General features: G+C 48.9%; 1 protein-coding gene across 2 annotated transcripts in view; it reads left to right on the top strand.

The window, feature by feature from the left end:
• Positions 1-18,524, top strand: part of LOC138762319 (unconventional myosin-X-like) — a 107,795-nt gene that overhangs the window by 8,429 nt on the left and 80,842 nt on the right. For both annotated transcript variants that reach the window (XM_069936074.1, XM_069936075.1), the window contains 9 exons: positions 4,178-4,302; positions 6,209-6,222; positions 9,153-9,237; positions 11,199-11,293; positions 11,930-12,059; positions 13,646-13,764; positions 14,133-14,279; positions 14,864-14,964; positions 15,056-15,122. In XM_069936074.1, the coding sequence (XP_069792175.1) occupies positions 4,178-4,302; positions 6,209-6,222; positions 9,153-9,237; positions 11,199-11,293; positions 11,930-12,059; positions 13,646-13,764; positions 14,133-14,279; positions 14,864-14,964; positions 15,056-15,122 (883 nt within the window). The remainder of the gene's footprint in view (positions 1-4,177; positions 4,303-6,208; positions 6,223-9,152; positions 9,238-11,198; positions 11,294-11,929; positions 12,060-13,645; positions 13,765-14,132; positions 14,280-14,863; positions 14,965-15,055; positions 15,123-18,524) is intronic.

Genomic DNA, 18,524 nt, shown 5'->3' with positions numbered 1-18,524 from the left:
AAATTATTCCCACTACAACAGGTCCATTAACAAATTCTGAATTTAGCACAACGTTGTGAAGAAATATTGACTCTACCTCACCTCCAACACCTTTAATCAAAGTCATCTCCTCTGTGTCAGTCTTTTGATTAAGAGTTAAAACATTTTTCAACAACAATGACTGAGCAGCCCCAGTATCTCTAAGAATTTTAACTGGAACCTGTGATTCTCCCTCCTTTACTGAAACCAAACCCTCTGACTCAGAAGGTTTGGAAACATCTATGACACCCTTACCAGGTTTGGAACATCTGCTCTCCTTAAATTCAACTGTCTGAATACACACTTCTGGTAAACCTTCTTTTCTCATCTCTTTTTCAATACTAGACAATTCGCAATAACATGACTAGGTTTCTTACAAAAATGACAATCAAATCCAGAAGTTCTGTCCTTTCCCACCTTACCTTCATCTTTTCTCTTAACATTTTCTCCAGACAATTTCAGGTTTACTATCCTGCTCCACATTAACCTTCTGAACAGGCTCATTATTCTGAAATGTAGTTTTGTGAATTAGGGCAAATTAATCCGCTAATCTAGCCGTTTGCCACCATATCCACCCGTTTCTCTCATCCAGGTATCATTTAATCTCATTTGGGACACACTTTTTAATTTCCTAAATTAACATCAATTTTCTCAATCTATCAAAATCATTATTTATTCCTTTTGAGGTGAACCAACGGTCAAAACATACAGATTTTTTCAGAGCAAAATCCATTCTCCCGCTGCCAAGATGTTACAAGATCACAAGATAAAGGAGCAGAAATAGGGCACTAGTCCCATCGAGTCTGTTCCGTGACTCTACACTAAGCTGAACTATGTTCACACCTAGTTCCAATTTCCAGCCTTTTCCCTATATCCCCTGATACCCTCACTAATGAGATACTTATCCATATTCTGTTTAGCAATGATCTGGCCTCCACTGCGTTGTGCGGCACTGAGTTCCACAGATCCACCACCCTCTGACTAAAGAAGTTCTTCCTAATCTCTGTTCTAATTGGACAACTTCTAATTTTAAGACTGTGACCCCTTGTCCTCGATTCACCCATCAAGGGGAACATCTTACCCACATTCACTCTGTCAAAACCTTTCAATACTCGAAATGCCTCTATGAGATCTCTTCTCATTCTCCTCTACTCCAATGAATACAATCCAAGAGCTGCCAAATGCTCCTCGTACGTTAGCCCCTGCATTCCAGGAATCATCCTAGTAAATCTCCTCTGCACCCTCTCCAGCAACATCAAATCCTTTCTAAGATAGGGGGGCCAAAAACTGCACACAGTTCTCCAAATGGGGTCTCACTACTGCCCCATAGAGTCTCATTAACATCTCTCTACTCTTAAACACAATACCTCTCGAAATGATGGCAACATAGCATTCGCTTTCTTCACTACCAATCCCACCTGGTCATTAACTTTTAGGTTTCCCTGCACGAAGACATCCAGGTCCCTTTACACTTCCGAGGATTGAATTTTTTCCCCATCCAATAATACTCTGCCTGTTTATTTCCGTGGCCAAAATGTCGAACCGAACATTTCTCAACATTGTATTTCATCTGCCATAATTTTGCCATATGTCTCCTAATCTGTCCACGTCGCTCTGCAACTTTACGGTTTTGACTACACTTCCTACTCCGCCACCTATCTTGGTGTCATCCGCAAATTAGGCCACAAAACCATTCATACGACAATCCAAATCATTAATATAAATTGTAAATGGCCCCAAGACCAACCCCTGCGGAACACCATTAGTTAAAGGCAGCCATCCAGAATGGGAACCCTTAATTTCAATCCTTTGCTTTCTGCCTATCAGCCAATTTTCTATCCAGTCTAATATCATCCCTGTAATTCCTTGGACCTTCATCTTATTAAGTAGCCTCATGTGCGGCACCTCTCCAAGTAGTTCATAACTCCATCCTTGAGGATTAACTCTAATATCTTCCCAACCACTGATGTCAGACTTATAGGCCTATAGTTTCCTTTTTTCTGTTACCCACCTTTCTTGTACAATGGAACCAAATTTGCAACCTTCCAATCCCCTGGAACCACGCCAGAGGCTATTGATTTCTGGAAGATTGTCAACAATGGATCTACAATCTCCAAAGCCACGTCTTTTAAAACCCGTGGGTGCACCTCATCTGGTCCGGGAGATTTATCTATCTTTAATCCATTCAATTTACCTAGCACAATTTCTCTAGTAATCTTAACTGTATCTAACTCTACTCCCTGAAGCCTCTGTCTGTCAGAGACACTCCACTCAATCAGATCGTTTCCATGTACAGCCACCATGGCCACTCCACGTGAAAGAATGGTTTCTTTCCCAAGGAAATCCACTTCAGGGTCCACACTGCTGGCCTGGCTGAAGTCCCCAGGGCCAGTCCTACTCCAGAAGGACATGAGGAGCTATAAGTCCAACCCACTGCTAGAAAGGGTCCATCTCCTCCTCGTCAACCCCAATACACCTATGTGGTGTACACTGATGGGCATGAGGACACTGTCTCTGTTACGGACCTGGCACCCTCAGGGTTTCCTGAGACTATTACCGATCACCCAACACCCCCTTCACCTATCGTTACCCATGATGCACCAGCGCCACAGCATGTTACCCGAGCCCCAGTGACTGGCATGCCAGACTCATTGCTGCACATCCACCAAGCTGACGCCAACGATCACATATAGGTGTTCCAGATTGTCCAGGAATCGATAGTTGCAGATCAGACCATCTGAAAAACTTAAGTTATAATAACACATAATTCACTTCACCCCAGCGGACTCTTTTTAAAACAAGGGGTGAATGTAGTAAACCGCTGCATGTTTAGCTGCCTGGACACGCCTATTGGCCGACTATACCTGTAGCTCCTCCTACAGACTCCTGAATAAAGGTGACTGTCCCCTCCCCAGTTCAGAACAGTCAACCAGCATGGACGCGCCTCCATTCTATTACTAATAAAATGATTTCTGTTTTACATAACTTCTAATCTTTTGGAATTACTGATGGTGCATCAATGAGTCCAATAACATCAGAGAGAACAAAAAGAAAATCCATAAGGTGCACAAGTCAAAGTCATTAAACGAGTCCCTGATTGAGTTTGTCATTGAGGAGTCTGATGGTGGAGGGGGAGCAGCTGTTCCTGAACCTTGTGGTGCGAGTCTGGTGGCACCGAAACCTCTTTCCTGATGGTGGCAGCGAGAACAGAGCGGGTGCTGGGTGGTGTGGATCCTTGATGATTGCTGCTGCTCTCCGACGGCAGTGTTCCCTGTAGATGTTCTCAATGGTGGGGAGGGTTTTGCCTGTGATGTCCTGGGCTGTGTCCACTACCTTTTGGAGGGCTTTACACTCAGGGATATTGGTGTCCCTGTACCAGACCATGATGCAGCCGGTCAGCACACTTTCCACCACACCTCTGTAGAATTTTGCCAGAGTTTCTGGTGTCGTACCAAACCTCCACAAACTCCTGAGGAAGTAGAGGCACTGACAAGCTTTCTTCACAATGCGATTTGGGTGTTGGGTCCAGGAAAGATCCTCCGAGATATTGACTCCCAATAACCTAAATTTTCTCACCCTCTCCACCTCTGACCCTCCAATAATCACTGGATCATATACACCTGGATTACCCTTCCTGAAATCAACAATCAGGTCCTTAGTTTTGGTGGCATTAAGTGCAAGGTTGTTGTTGTACCATTCAGCCATGTTTTCAATTTGCCTCCTGTATGTTGACTCATCCCCTTCCTTTATACAACCAACCACCGTGGGATCGTCGGCAAATTTAGAATTACTGTCGTACTGATCCACACAGTCGTAGGTGTAAAGTGAGTACAGCAGGAGGTTAAGAACACAGCCCTGTGGTACTCTGGTACAGGAACAGCTGCTCCCCCTCCACCATCAGACTCCTCAACGACAAACTCGATCAGTGACTCATTTAAGGGCTCTGACTTTGCACTTTATTTTTTTTACTGGATATTTATTTCTGTATTTCAGTTTCTTTCTTTGTTTACATTCCTCATTTTGTGTGTGTATGTATGAGGTATATATATATATATATATATATAAAAAGAATCTCAGGGTTGTATAAGATGTCGCGTGTGTACTCTGACAATATAAGCTTCCACCAGTTCCACAATAACAGGGTTAATCTCTCCAACAGCCCGGTGATGGAAGCATTTGGGAATGCCAAGACCGTGTACAACAACAACTCAAGTCGATTTGGGAAATTTATCCAGCTTCATTTCTCTGAGAATGGGAACATTCATGGCGGAAGCATTGTCGACTGTATCCTTACCTCAAGCCTGCACTCATCCCTCCCACTTCTCTTGACCTCTGACACATCCTCCAGTCCCACCCATGAACTGCCACAGGGAATGGCCAGGGATGATTGGGGTGGATTGAGAGTGGATTTTTTAAAAAAAAATTTTATTTTTCACACTGTGAACCATATCAATCAAAATACGTACAAACATTTCTATCTTAAATATACACAGTGGCATTTTCTCCCCTTTTTTCCCCCCTACGTTCCCTCCCTCCTTCCCATCCCCCTCCAAACCCATTAAACGTTTAACATATACGATACAATAAACCCATTAAACAATGTCATCACACGATGAAAATAAACAAGAAAATTGTGTCATCTACTTTTACCCACTGGGTCAGTTCATTTCGTCCTCTTCTCCTTCTGTCATTTTAGGGGGTGGAGGTCCGCAGTAGGCCCTCCCTGTTGTGTTCCATGTACGGTTCCTAAATTTGTTCAAATAATGTGACTTTATTTTTTAAATTATATGTTATTTTTTCCAATGGAATACATTTATTCATTTCCATGTAACATTGCTGTATTCTCAGGCTCTCTTCCGATTTCCAAGATGACATTATACATTTTTTTGCTACAGCTAAGGCTATCATAATAAATCTTTCTTGCACTTCATCCAGTTTGAGGCCTAATTCTTTACTTCTTATATTACTTAGAAGAAAGATCTCTGGATTTTTTGGGATGTTGCTTTGTGTGATTTTATTTAATACCTGATTTAGATCTTCCCAAAACTTTTCCACTTTCTCACATGCCTAAATTGCATGTCCTGTTGTTCCCGTTTCCTTCTTACAGCGAAAACATCTGTCTGATACTGTTGGGTCCCATTTATTTAACTTTTGGGGTGTGATGTATAGCCTGTGTAATCAATTATATTGTATCATACGTAACCTCGTGTTTATTATATTCTTCATAGTTCCAGATCATAACTTTTCCCATATTTCATTTTTTATCTTTATTTTTAAATCTTTTTCCCACGTTTGTTTGGGTTTACAGCTTGTTTCCTCGTTCTCTTTCTCTTGCAGTTTGATGTACATGTTTGTTATAAATCTTTTAATTATCATTGTGTCTGTAATCACATATTCAAAGCTGCTTCCTTCTGGTAATCTCAGCCTGCTTCCCAATTTGTCCTTCAAGTAGTTTTTCAGTTGGTGGTATGCAAACACTGTACCGTGAGTTATACCATATTTGTACCTCATTTGTTCAAATGTTAATAAATTATTTCCTAAAAAACAATTTTCTATTCTTTTAATTTCTTTTTTCTCCCATTCTCTAAAGAAAAGGTTATCTATTGTAAAAGGGATTAGCTGATTTTGCATCAATAATGATTTTGGTAGTTGGTTATTTGTTTTTTTCCTTTCTAAGTGAATCTTCTTCCATATATTGAGTAAATGATACAATACTGGTGAACTTTTATATTGTACCAGTTTTTCATCCCACTAATAAAGTACATGTTCCGGTACCTTCTCCCCTATTTTATCTAGTTCTATCTTAGTCCAATCTGGTTTTTCCCTTGTCTGATAAAAATCTGATAAATACCTTAATTGTGCTGCTCTATAATAATTTTTAAAGTTTGGTAACTGCAAACCACCTTGGTTGTACCTCTCTGTTAATTTATCTAACACTATCCTCGGTTTCCCCTCTTTCCACAAGAATATCCTTATTATTCTCTTTAGTTCATTGAAGAATTTCTCTGTTAAGGGAATTGGTATTGTATCCTTGGGAAGACATTAATTTTAATGCAATTTACCCTCCCTATCAATGTTAGTGGCAATTCTTTCCAATGGGATTGAGAGTGGTTGATGGTGAAGTTCCTCCCCTCCTGAGTGAGATGATTAAACAGAGTCGTCCTGTTAAAATCCTTAATGAGTGGCCCAGATCTGCTGGAGAAGGTGAGTGTGCGACAGACTCGGTTCAGTTTATACGATGTGGAATTGCAGAAGGCCCGAGGGGTTAGTCCCACCTCTCCCTTCTCCCAGCCTTGTTATTACCCCTCTGTCCAAACCCAGTAAAATCAGGTCAGGGAGTGGGAGCATCAGCTCCCCCTGATACCAGGGCAATCTGCATGTACCTTCATCTCTTCCTTGAACCATCAACCCCAAACAAAACAGCATTTCCATTTTACACAATCTCCCATTAGCAGTTCCCGCACGCTCAGCGGTTACTGCACGCTCAGCATGCCCACACCACCCACTGCCCACACTGCCAGCTGTGCCCACGTCGGGGAAGTGGGAACACATTGCAACAGTGTCACACATTCTAACCCAGAACCACCCCAGAGAACACTACATAAGGGGTAAGGCATTCAGCGTCTCCTTGCTCCACTCTGTGAAACCCTGGCCTCAGCTTTAACCCAAGGAAGTTCAATCCCTTCATCTCTAGAATATTGAATAAGCTCCTTTACTGAACCTCCACAGTCGAAAATCTCCTACCTGTAGATCAGGAACTTCATCCATCTGTGACTCTGAGATGGTGACACTGTTCTGGACAACTCAGCCAGAGAAAAGCATCGGCCCTGCATCTAACCTTACAAGTGCTGTGTATATTTCAAAGAGATCGATTCAATCTTGTGAAGTTAAGACAGTTCTGGCCTAGTCTGCCCAACCTTGCTTCATGGGACCAATATCCCATCCTGGGACAAGTCCTTCCTGCACTGTAGGCACATCCTTCCATGGGGCGGGAAATCAGATGTTCCAGACATGGTCTCACCAGAGTCTTGTAGAATTGGGAAGGACTTTCTTGAATCTCACAATAATGGCGGCTATCTTCCTCTCCTGTGAATGCTCTATGGTTCACTGGAAGTCCCCAGGTCCCTCTCGGTCTCTCACCACTCCCACCAGGAACGTCTCACCCTCCCTGTAGCCTACACCGTCATCGATCTTTATCATGAACAAACATGGACTGATTACATCTGAGGCCCACATTCCAATCGCCGCACATCTGGGGTCCCAGCACGAAACCCATTCGATCCTCTCTCCCTCCCACCAGTCCCATGTTGTCCCCTGTGTCTCTGGGTGGGGTATTCCTGTAATTTCAGCAGTTTCCTAACACCTTCAATATCGATCTCCAATTTCTGTCAATGCCCTTCCTCTATGTCCTTTCCACAGTCTCCACACCCCTTCACTTCCTTCTCCGATCACAGAGGTGCCCCCTCCCATCACATCTCAGCCTTGTTCTCTTGCCTCCCACCTGTATCCACCTCCTATCTCTGACCCATTGGCCCACGCTCTTCCCCGTACTCCTCTCCCCCTCCACATTCTAATTTGGGCACCTGCAATCCCCATGAAGGGCTTGGACCTGAAACCTCACCTTCCGTTTACTTCTGAGGGATGTTGTGTGACTTGTGGAGTTTCTGTAGCAGTTTTATGCTCCACACCCTGGCATCAGCAGGATTTCCTCCAGTGTGTCTGCTGCAGAGGTGGGCTCGGTGATGAGGTCTGGAGTCTGCCTCTAGTCTCCCCATCATTCCCACACCCATCTCCCCGTCCCCGTCCCTCCATGTCCCTGTCCCTGTCCCACTCCCCGCTCCCCATCCCTGTCCCCCTCCCTGTCCCTGTCCCCCTTCCCGCTCCCTGTCCCTGTCCCACTACCCGCTTCCCGTCCCTGTCCCCCTCCCTGTCCCTGTCCCCCTCCCTGTCCTTGTCCCCCTCCCTGTCCCTGTCCCCCTCCCTGTCCCTGTCCCCTCCCTGTCCCTGTCCCCCTCCCTGTCCCTGTCCCCCTCCCTGTCCCTGTCCCCCTCCCTGTCCCTGTCCCCCTCCCTGTCCCTGTCCCCCTCCCTGTCCCTGTCCCCCTCCCTGTCCCTGTCCCCCTCCCTGCTCCCTGTCTCCGTCCCCCTCCCTGCTCTCTCCCTGTCCCTCCATGTCCTTGCCCCCCCTCCGTGTCCCTGTCCCCCCCCCTCCGTGTGCCTGTCCCCCCCCTCCGTGTGCCTGTCCCTCCCTCCGTGTGCCTGTCCCTCCCTCCGTGTGCCTGTCCCTCCCTCCGTGTGCCTGTCCCTCCCCCCGTGTGCCTGTCCCTCCCCCCGTGTGCCTGTCCCTCCCCCTGTGTGCCTGTCCCTCCCCCCGTGTCCCTGTCCCTCCCCCGTGTCCCTGTCCCTCCCCCGTGTCCCTGTCCCTCCCCCGTGTCCCTGTCCCCCCGTGTCCCTGTCCGCCCGTGTCCCTGTCCCCCTGTGTCCCTGTCCCCCCGTGTCCCTGTCCCCCCGTGTCCCTGTGCCCCCCTGTGTCCCCGTCCCTGTCCCCGTGTCCCCCTCCCTGTCCCCGTGTCCCCGTCCCCTCTGTGCCCCTGTGCACCCTCCCTGTCCCCCCTTCCCCGTGTCCCTGTCCCCACTTCCCCGTGTCCCTGTCCCCCCTTCCCCGTGTCCCTGTCCCCCCTTCCCCGTGTCCCTGTCCCCCCTTCCCCGTGTCCCTGTCCCCCCCTTCCCCGTGTCCCTGTTCCCTCTGGATCAGCATGGCAGAGGGAAGAGTCTGAGGAGCAATGAGGAGAGGGTAGGGATGGGGCTGAGGAGAACATGACTGGGGGCTGGCATGGACTTGATGGGCCAAACGGCCTCCTGAATCAGTTCCATGACTCAGATTGAACTTTCTGGAAATTTATTGGTATCCATGGAAACACACGATCATTCAGTGGCGGACTTCCCGAACAGTCGGGGGCCAGCGATGTCCATGTGGTCACTCCCTCTACCCCTGTGCTGACCCTCCTGCCCCTGGCCTCACTTTGCAGTCACACCCCCCCCTCAACCACTACCACGCTTCACACCACCCCACACCATCCACTACCACCCAGCCAGGGGTCAAGGCAAACACTGATTATCGCGTCTCCGTTCCAGAATCGTGTGGTGAGACAGAACCCATCTGAGAGGAACTATCACATCTTCTACGCACTCCTGGCTGGGTTGGAGCCTCGGCAGAAAGGTGAGGAGGGTCCGTCCCCAGGACCCCGTGGTTCGGTTCGCCCCTGGACCCCGCAGCTTGGACTGCCCCCAGGGCCCCACATATCAGTATGCCACCAGGACCCTGTGACTCCGCGGCCTGAACCAAGTGACCACCACCCCACACCTTGCTAGGGGACTGGCTGCTCTCCATTGAGACCACTCCATCAGCAGACTTGGTGTGGCCGAATCCCGCCAGCAGAGAGGGAGGATATTCCCAAAGGCTTTTCATATTGGGCCTGATGGGACAGAACCAAAGTCAGGAGGGGAAATGCGTTGCAAGGATTAACTGTATTCATTTTAATGTGAGGAGTTAGCTGGTGAGGTGCATCGACTCAAATCTTCAGTTAACATCGGGTCGACAAGTCTGTGGCCTCACTGAGACATGGTTGACAGGCAGGCAGGACTGGTGAGGGGGGGGGGGAAGGGGAGGAGTCACATTCGCCTGACAGTCAACAGGTGATAGAGGAACCGATTTGGAAACAAGTAGCAGAGATGTGTTGCAAAAATAAAGTTATGGTCGCAGGGGATTTCAGCTTCCCAAGTAGGAAGAGGGATTGCCTGGGTGTTAAAGGCTCAGAGAGGGTTGAATGTTTGGCATGTGTCCAGGTGAGACTGTTGAGCGAAGGAGCATTTCTGGACCCTGCTTTGGGGAATGTAGTCAATCAGGTGGAAGGAATGTGAATGGGGAGCATTTTGTAGATAGTGACCATAACTCAAATCTCAAACTGGTTATGGAAAACAATGGGGGGGGGGACAGGTGTTGACTTGGGGGAAGACGATGATGTTAAACTACGACAAAGCTAGGAGCATCTACTTGCAGATAGGTCCAGATAGAACCAAAGAACACTGCAGCACAGAAACAGGCCCTTCAGCCCATTTAGTCCATACCAAGCTATTCTGCACAGTCCCATTGACCTGCACCCAGACCATAGCCCTCCATACCCCTCCCATCCACGTAACTATCCAATCTTCGTTTAAATCTGTACAGTGAGGGCAGTGTTCAGAGAAGAATGGCCAGAGTTCAGGGCCATCGTGTTCCTGTTAGGGTGAGATCTGGGGTATCAGAGACACAGACCCTGGATGTTGAGGAACATTGAGGGTTGAGTAAAGGTATATGAGAAGTGTAGGGAACTAGCAATGGGTGGCCTGTCAACTGTGTAAATGTGCAGGGAACGACACACAATCCATTGGAGGAATACAGTGGCATGAGCAGTATTCAGTGGGGAACAAAGAACAGGTAATATGTGTCCTATACATTGTGGGGAGGCGCTTAATAGGAAATGAAGTTGGTGAAGAAGGAAACATCTCAAGTGGCAGGTTTAGGAGGAAGGAGAGGTGGGTGATTCCAGCCATTGAGACCCATATCACCCAATTCCACCCCAATTCACCTACAACCCCCGTACGTTTTGGAGGGCTGGAGGAAACTGGAGCCCCCGGAGGAAACCCATGCAGACACGGGGAGAACATATTACCTCTTCACAGACAGTGCGGGATTTGAACCCGGGTCACTGGCGATGTGCGGGAAAGTGGCAGGTAGAGTCCCGTTACTGCAATGTCTGTGATGGAAATCCACCCATGCCAAATTCACAAATCATTTCCCAGTAATTTGAGGTTCAAACTGAAGTTCATCTTCTGGGTGAGAACAACAGGTTGAGTGGGGATGCTACCCAGGTAAATTGGAATGGGGGAGTGGGTATGAGATATGGGCTGTGGGTGTGGGGTGTAATGGAGTTTGGCAGGGTACACCAGGCAGAGAGAGGTGATGTGTGCAGTGGGAGGATGGGGGGTGGAAAGGAGTTGAAGGTGGATGGGTTCAGAGCTAGTTGACTCAACTGTCTCATCCATCTCTCTCCCCCCCTCCTTCTCTCCCCCCTCTCTCTTGCTGTCCCATTCCCTCTGCCTCTCTCCTCCTTCCATCCATGTGCTCTGAACATGGGGCAGCGGCCCTGGGTTTGGCCGGAACGGTGGACTTCCGATACCTGCAGCCGTCCGATGGAGCAGGTCTGGAGGACAAGCTGCTGTTTGAGAAAGTGATGGTGAGTGGGAGAGAGAACACAGATGTCCTCAGTCGGGGGGTGGGGGGGAAATGAAAACCCTATGGGGGGTGAGACCCTGGGGGGGAAATGGGGTCCATGGGGAAGGAGGATACCCAGGGGAATAAATGGAGGCCCTGACGGGGGAGACTCTGGAGGGGGTAATGGAGACCATGCAGGGGAGATGGGGGAAGACCCGGGGTGGAATGGAGGCCATGGGGCATGGGGATACCCTTGGGGGGTGTTAAATGGAGACCCTGGGGGGGTACACAGAGGGGGATGGAGCCTGAGTGGGGGAGTGAGACACAGGGGAGACACAGTGGGGGGATGGGGATGGAGATCCTGAGCGGGTTGGGAGACCCGGGGGGGCAGAGACCATGGGGGATGGGTGGATATCCTTGGGGTGGACAATCTGAGGGGGAGACCCTGGAGTGGACAACCCTGGGGGGTGTCCAGCCCAAAGGATCCCATGTTACTGGAGTTCCTCACCCTGAGGGTTGATGAGGGTGGAAGGGGTAGAGGGGACAGAAGGAGTTGAGGGGTGAAGATAGAGGAGGTGTTGGACGAGGTGGAGGGGTACACGATGACCTGTGGTTAGATGGAGACATGGTGCTGGGTAAAAACTTGCTCCTTCCCCAGGGTGCCCTGCTGGTTCTGGGCTTCACTGACGAAGATGTCCAGGATGTGTTCAAGCTGCTGTCTGCCGTTCTCCAACTAGGGAACATCGACTTCATCACTGCTGGGGGCGCACAGATAGCAAACAAAGAAGGTCAGTGGGCTGGGGTCAGGGGGTTGGGGTCAGGGCCCAATGTTATCTCTAATTGTTAGTAGTCAGACTATGCAAAAATCATATGCTGTGCAAATTCTTTTTCTGTGACGGAAGTCTGTGGTGTTACAAGCCCAAAAGACCCCAAAACACATCAGCAATAGACATTTACCATGACAAATGGTTACTTAAACAAAAATTGCTTTTAATTATCTTTAAACATGAAAATAGAATCAAACTTTAACGAACCTAATTTAACCCCCTTCTAATTCTAAGTGCACGTGTGTGTAATGTGTGTTAAGTTCTTTGGTTCACAGTTCAATCTCACTTTCTCATTCTTCCAAGTTCATTGGTTGCAGGCAATTCTTATGCTGTGCACAGAATTTAACATGTATAAAGTTCACCAGGCTTCGGTGCTCGAAAGGTAAATGTTTATCACTCAGGAAGGTTCTTGTAGGGTTTGCAGAGAGAGATGTGTAGTTCCAAGATTTCCACAACTGAGGTACCACCATTAGTCACCTCAATGTCTCGCTGATGAAACTTGCCCCATCAGGGTTCTCCAGATATTAACATCTTTCTTTCATGCTAACACAGAGTTCCTTTCTGTTCCACTTATTCCAAGAGAAACACCAGACAGCTCATTTTCTCCTCTTGCATGAACCACAAGAGTAGGCCGTCCACCACTCTGGAGCTTCTGTTTCAGTTCCATCAAGCTTCTCCTGGCTGACACTGTTCAGTCTCCCTCTCTCTCTGAGACACTGACTCTCCAACTGCCAGAAATCCTGTGTGACCCTCTCTCTCTCTCTCTCTCTCTCTCTCTCTCTCTGAAATATTCCTGACCTTCTCCAGCAAACAATTGAAGTCCGTTTTCTAGTTCATCTGTTGTTTTTAGGTAAACAAGAACCCATTAATGACCTTTCTGTGATCACTGCAAAATTCTGCAAAGAGCTATCAATAGACATCATGTCTCCTGCTTGTTGCTTTAAAGATAATTGTCCCATTTATTTTTACAGTTTCTGAAAAATCACTCATAATATGAATTCTCCAGTATTTTCAAATAAGATTTGTTTTAAAGTGTGTGGATGTAACCTACTCTATCTTTTCCAATTTATCTCCCAAAAATATTCCTAAATATTCTGTCACAGTGGGCACTGAGCGCTTGTGAAAACGTAAACTTGAAACTGTTTCGTTGTAATTTTGGCCTAGCCGATCTCTCATTAGCTATAAAACTGTATTGGCGTATTTGAAAATAGTAAATTCTGATTAACAACTTGTTGTACCGACTAACCACTTAACAGAAGCAGTTAGCTAAGATTACTTTCAATAAGTATAATTATTAATCACTATATTATTTTAGGTAATGGTTGCACAATGTGTGTGCGCGCACATAGCTGAGAGGGGACAGTGTTCACGTGGTTGAGGGTCAGGTGTTAGGGGGACAGACCAGTACAACATCAATGTGAAACTGGGAAAGAAGTTGCTCAAAGACCAATGACCATACTAACCCCCACCCCTCCTCCCCCCACCCCCCTCTCTCTCCACCCCCTCTCCCCTACCTCCCCATCACCCCTCCCTCCCATTCCCTGCAGTGCTCACCTGTCTCAGTGAGCTGTTGGGGTTGGATGCTGCCCATCTGGCTGAGGTGCTGACACACCGCTCGATGATCCTGAGAGGGGAGGAGATCAGCACACCTTTGACCACAGAGCAGGTGGGTACAGCCGGCCGTCATCCCCACCCCCACCCCACCACCCACACCCTCATCATCCACCCCTACCCCACCCAACCCACCCTGTCATACACCCCTATCCTATTGCCCCCACCCTCAGATCTCTGAGACTCCGAACACAGCTAGTCTGATCCCAGCGCATGGTTTGGGGTCAGGGAGGTATACAGCAGACAAGCAGGCCCTTTGGCCCCTCATATCCATGCTGACCATTGTCTTGGGACAATGTGGCTAACACAGAGCACAGGGGCCACTGTCCCTTGACCCCGGGCGTAGGGGTCACTGCCCCTTGACCCTGGGCTCCCGTTTCCCTCCTGGATCCTGGCACTGAACCCTCTGTCCATGTTGGCCAGGCTGCTGACTCCCGGGATTCCCTCTCCATGGCTCTCTACTCCCAATGCTTCTCCGCCATCCTTAGGAAGATCAACAATAAAATTAGAGGGAAGGACGACTTCAAATCTATCAGCATCCTGGACATTTTTGGCTTTGAAAACTTTGAGGTGAGCTCGGCGGTCGGGGCAGAGGAAGATGGGAGCATCCTAATAATTTCTAGGCTGATCAGGGGCCAAGGATGAAGGAGGGTCTGTGGAACCTCCCTCAGTATCTGGTTCATCTCAAGGTCAAAGTTAAAGGTTGAGAGGCGACGGATCAATGGGCAAGGTGAAAACAGAGAGTAATGGGTGGGGTGTTAAGGGTGAGAGGGGTGGTGGGGTTGAAGTATGTGGCAGAGGTGAGGATTTGAGGAGTGTTGGAGTGAAGATGAGAGTGAGATTTAGCAGTGGGGATGGGTGGAACAGTGAGAGAAGGGGGCAAGGGGTGAGGAAGATGGGGGTTGGGACAATGAGGAAATGGGGGGTGAGGAGGGGTTGAGGTGTGAGGAGCTGAGATGTGAGGAGTGACCGTGGAGGTTGAGGAGGGAGTGAGTATTGTGAGGGGTTGAAGAGGGTGAGGAATGAGGTGAGGGTGGAGGGAGGAGTAATGGGGAGCAGGAAGGGTGAGGACTGGAGGAGGGTAAGGGGGACGAGGAACTGAGGCTGGTGTAGGGTGCGGAGGGCTAGCTGAGAACTCTGCTCTATCCCCACAGATTAATCGATTTGAACAATTCAACATCAACTTTGCCAACGAGAAGCTGCAGGAATATTTCAACAAACACATCTTCTCCCTGGAACAGTTGGAACACCACAGGTGAGATTTCAGGCTGAGCCCATGAAAACTGCCAAAGGTGATTCTCTGTCGCACTGGGTGCTGGGCCTCACCCTGCTTTTTCTTCCCACAGGGAAGGACTGAGCTGGGAAGCCATCGACTGGATGGAGAATGCCGAGTGTTTGGACCTGATTGAAAAGGTTGGCGGGTGGACCAGACCCCTGATAGAACTATAGAATGCTACAGCACAGAAAACAGACCATTTGGCCCTTCTAGTCTGTGCCAACCACTATTTCGCTAGTCCCTGATCCCACTCCATAACCCTCCAGACCTCTCCCATCCATGTATCTACCCAATCTTAAAATTCAAGATTAAGCCCCCATTCACCACGCCAGATGGCAGCTCGTTCCACACTCCCACCACTCTCTGAGTGAAAGACTTCCCCCTAATGTTCCCCCTAAACCTTTACCCTTTCACCCTAAAGCCTTGTCCTCTTGTATTGATCTCCTCCAATCTAAGTGGAAAGAGCCAACTCACATCCACTCTGTCTATACCTCTCATAATCTTGGAAACCTTGATCAAATCTTCCCTCATTCTTCTACGCTTCAAGGAATAAAGTCCGAACCTGTTTTTAATCTTTCCCTGTAACTCAGTTCTTGAAGTTTGGGCAACATCCTAGTAAATTTTCTCTGCCCTCTTTCTATCTTATTGATATTTTTCCTGTAGTTCGGTGACCAAAACTGCACACAATTCTCCAAATTTGGCCTCACAATGTCTTATACCAACCTCAACATAACATCCCAACTCCTAAACGACACCCTGATAGCTGGATCCAGGCACACCACACAGGTGTGGTACCTGCCTCCCCACCCCCTATGCAGCCCCTATGGACCATGTCCCCCCCCCCATGCACCCCCTATGGACCGTGCCCCCCCCATGCAGTCCCTATGGACCGTGCCCCCCCACCATGCAGCCCCTATGGACCGTGCCCCCCCCATGCAGCCCCGATGGACCGTGCCCCCCCATGCAGCCCCGATGGACCGTGCCCCCCCCATGCAGCCCCTATGGACCGTGCCCCCCCCCCATGCAGCCCCTATGGACCGTGCCCCCCCCATGCAGATCCTATGGACTGTGGCCGTCCCAATTACTATCAGGGAAGTTAAACTCTCCTACTGGTACAGCCTTAATGTGGACACTGGTCACGGGTCCCAAAGTGCTCCCACACTGTCACCTCAGTCATTCGACTTGACTTGTTCCCTTGGAGGAGGTCCAGTGTTGTGCCCTCCCTAGTGGTTGAGGTAGTTCTCTTGGACACTTAACCAATTGCACCCAGTGCAGGGCCTTGGATGAAGGGAAGTTAAAGTCTCCCAGTGACACTCTCCTCTATTACTCTTACAGCTATCTGCAATCGCCCTGAACATCCACTCCTCCAATTCCCAATGACGTTTTTTTATTTACAACACAGTCGAAGCCAATTCCAGCCATTTAAAACCCGTGCTGCCCAATTACCCCTACACCCCGGTACATTTCAAATGGTGGGAGGAAACCAGAGCCCCCCCCCCGCATCCCTGGGAAAACCCACTCAGGCAAGGGGAGAATGTACAAAGTCCTTACAGACAGCGCGGGGTTTAAACCTTGTTGCTGGTGGTTGTGCTGTCCGCTGTGCCGTGACTCTTGTGGTGAGGGGGGGGTGGCTTTAATGCAGCCCCAAAGTGATCCTTCCAACCATATTGATTCACTGTTGCTCAGTCTCACGGGTACCCTTACTGCCCCTCTATTGTCCCTGTGGTATCTGTACCTGGGACTTGAAGCTGCCAATCTTGGCCTAAACCGTGGGCCTTTCCTCTCACATTGCCGTATCCTGCCTGACCTGTCCGCCACACTTCCTCTCTTCGAGTACAATATTAGTCTCCCTCTTCTCTCCTGCCCTATCTCTGCTCAGGGCCTCACCCCCTGCCAGTCTAGTTTAAACCCTCCTGGGTAGCAAACCTCCCTGCCAGATGATTGGTTGCCTTCCAGTTCAGATACTACCTGTCCCTCTTGTACAGGTCAACTCTGCCCAAGGGGTGATCCAGGGGGAATCCCTTCCCTGCACTGGTTTCTCAGCTACACATTTCTATTTCTAACCTCACCAGCATGTGGCTCCAGGAGTAATCCAGACTCTCAAGGTCCTGCTCTTTAATCTCCATCCTAGGTCCCTAAGTTCACTCCTTAGAACCTCATCCCTTTTCCTTCCCATACCATCGATGCCAATGTGCACAGCAGCCTCTGGCTGCTCCCCCTCCACCTTAGAGATCATACTGGAACCGCTCAGATAAATCCTGGTGCCAAGGAGGCATTACAACATTGTGGTATCTCGCTTCCCCCTTCACTACAGAATTTACCTGTCACTATCTCCTAACCCCACCCTTCCTGAGCCTTGGAGTCATGGTGTCACTGACCCGGCTACTGCGACTGGCCCTAAAAGACCTTCTCCACTCCCCCCGAACCCCTCCAACAGTATCTAAAGCAGTATACTTATTACTGAGGGGATAACCAGATAATTATCTGCCTGTTCCCTTAGCCTCTCTGAGTGGTCACCCGATGGCCTGCAGCCTGGGCCTGAGATGTGAGCACATCACCATAACTCTCATCTGTGAATCTCATCAATGATCTGGAGTTGGTTCAACTCCAGCTCCAACTCCCTGACTCGTTCAGTCAGAAGCTGCAGTTGGATGCACTTCCCACAGGTGGAGACACCAGGGGTACTGGAACTCTCCCTAGGCAGGAGGATCTACTCTGCTCTGACCACCATCCCCACTGCACAAGCCTGCACTGACCTCGAAGTCAGCACTTTGCTCAGCCATCGCACCTGGTTTACAAGCAGAGGAACTTCCAAAAAAGGCCTCTTCGCTGCACCTACTGTAATTTTATTGGCTGCAGTGCCTTGTAAGGAGCCAATCACAACTTCACCACCTCTGCTCTCAGCTAATCCGACAAAACACTATTCGAGGGCAACCCTCGGCCACACATGTGGTCCTGATCTGAACCCCACCCTTTGAAAAAGACGTTAAAGCTTGAGGGAAGACACAATGAGGAAAGTTTAGATGGTTGGAGATGATGGATGTGACACCTCTGATAGTCTCGCCTCCGAACATTGGGAAGACTGATGGTCACGCAGTGGAGTGTGGACTGAATGTACTCAAGAAGGGGCTGAGATGGCCAACAGAGGAGAGGTGGTACAGAGCCAGGGTCCAGAATACTCTCCCACTAGCTTTAAGGACACTGAGTTTTACACGTGTGAAGTAAAAGAGAATTGGGGAATTAATGGGAATAACCTCCAATATTCCAGAAAATCTGCCAGGAGAGGTGCCAGGGTGCTGGATTACCAGAGTCTTGCGGTACTGACCGATTATCAGTCTGAAACCATCATTGATTCTTCTTGCAGTTGGGGTGGCTTGTCCAGGCCAACATGGAGCTGCCAGGCACTGCTTCTGGAGACGATTCTGAGGCAAAGCCAACTTCATCCAGGCAGCTCCAGCTGTTCTGGGCCAGGCAAGTGGCGTGGGATGAAGTCTCTGTGTCTGGAAGATAGAATCAGCACAGGAGTTCACTGCAAAATG

Source organism: Narcine bancroftii, chromosome 4 (assembly GCF_036971445.1).
Source record: "Narcine bancroftii isolate sNarBan1 chromosome 4, sNarBan1.hap1, whole genome shotgun sequence".
NCBI lineage: Eukaryota > Metazoa > Chordata > Chondrichthyes > Torpediniformes > Narcinidae > Narcine > Narcine bancroftii.
The sequence above is the reverse complement of the archived record's forward strand: the minus strand, read 5'-3'. Positions and strand labels throughout refer to the sequence as shown.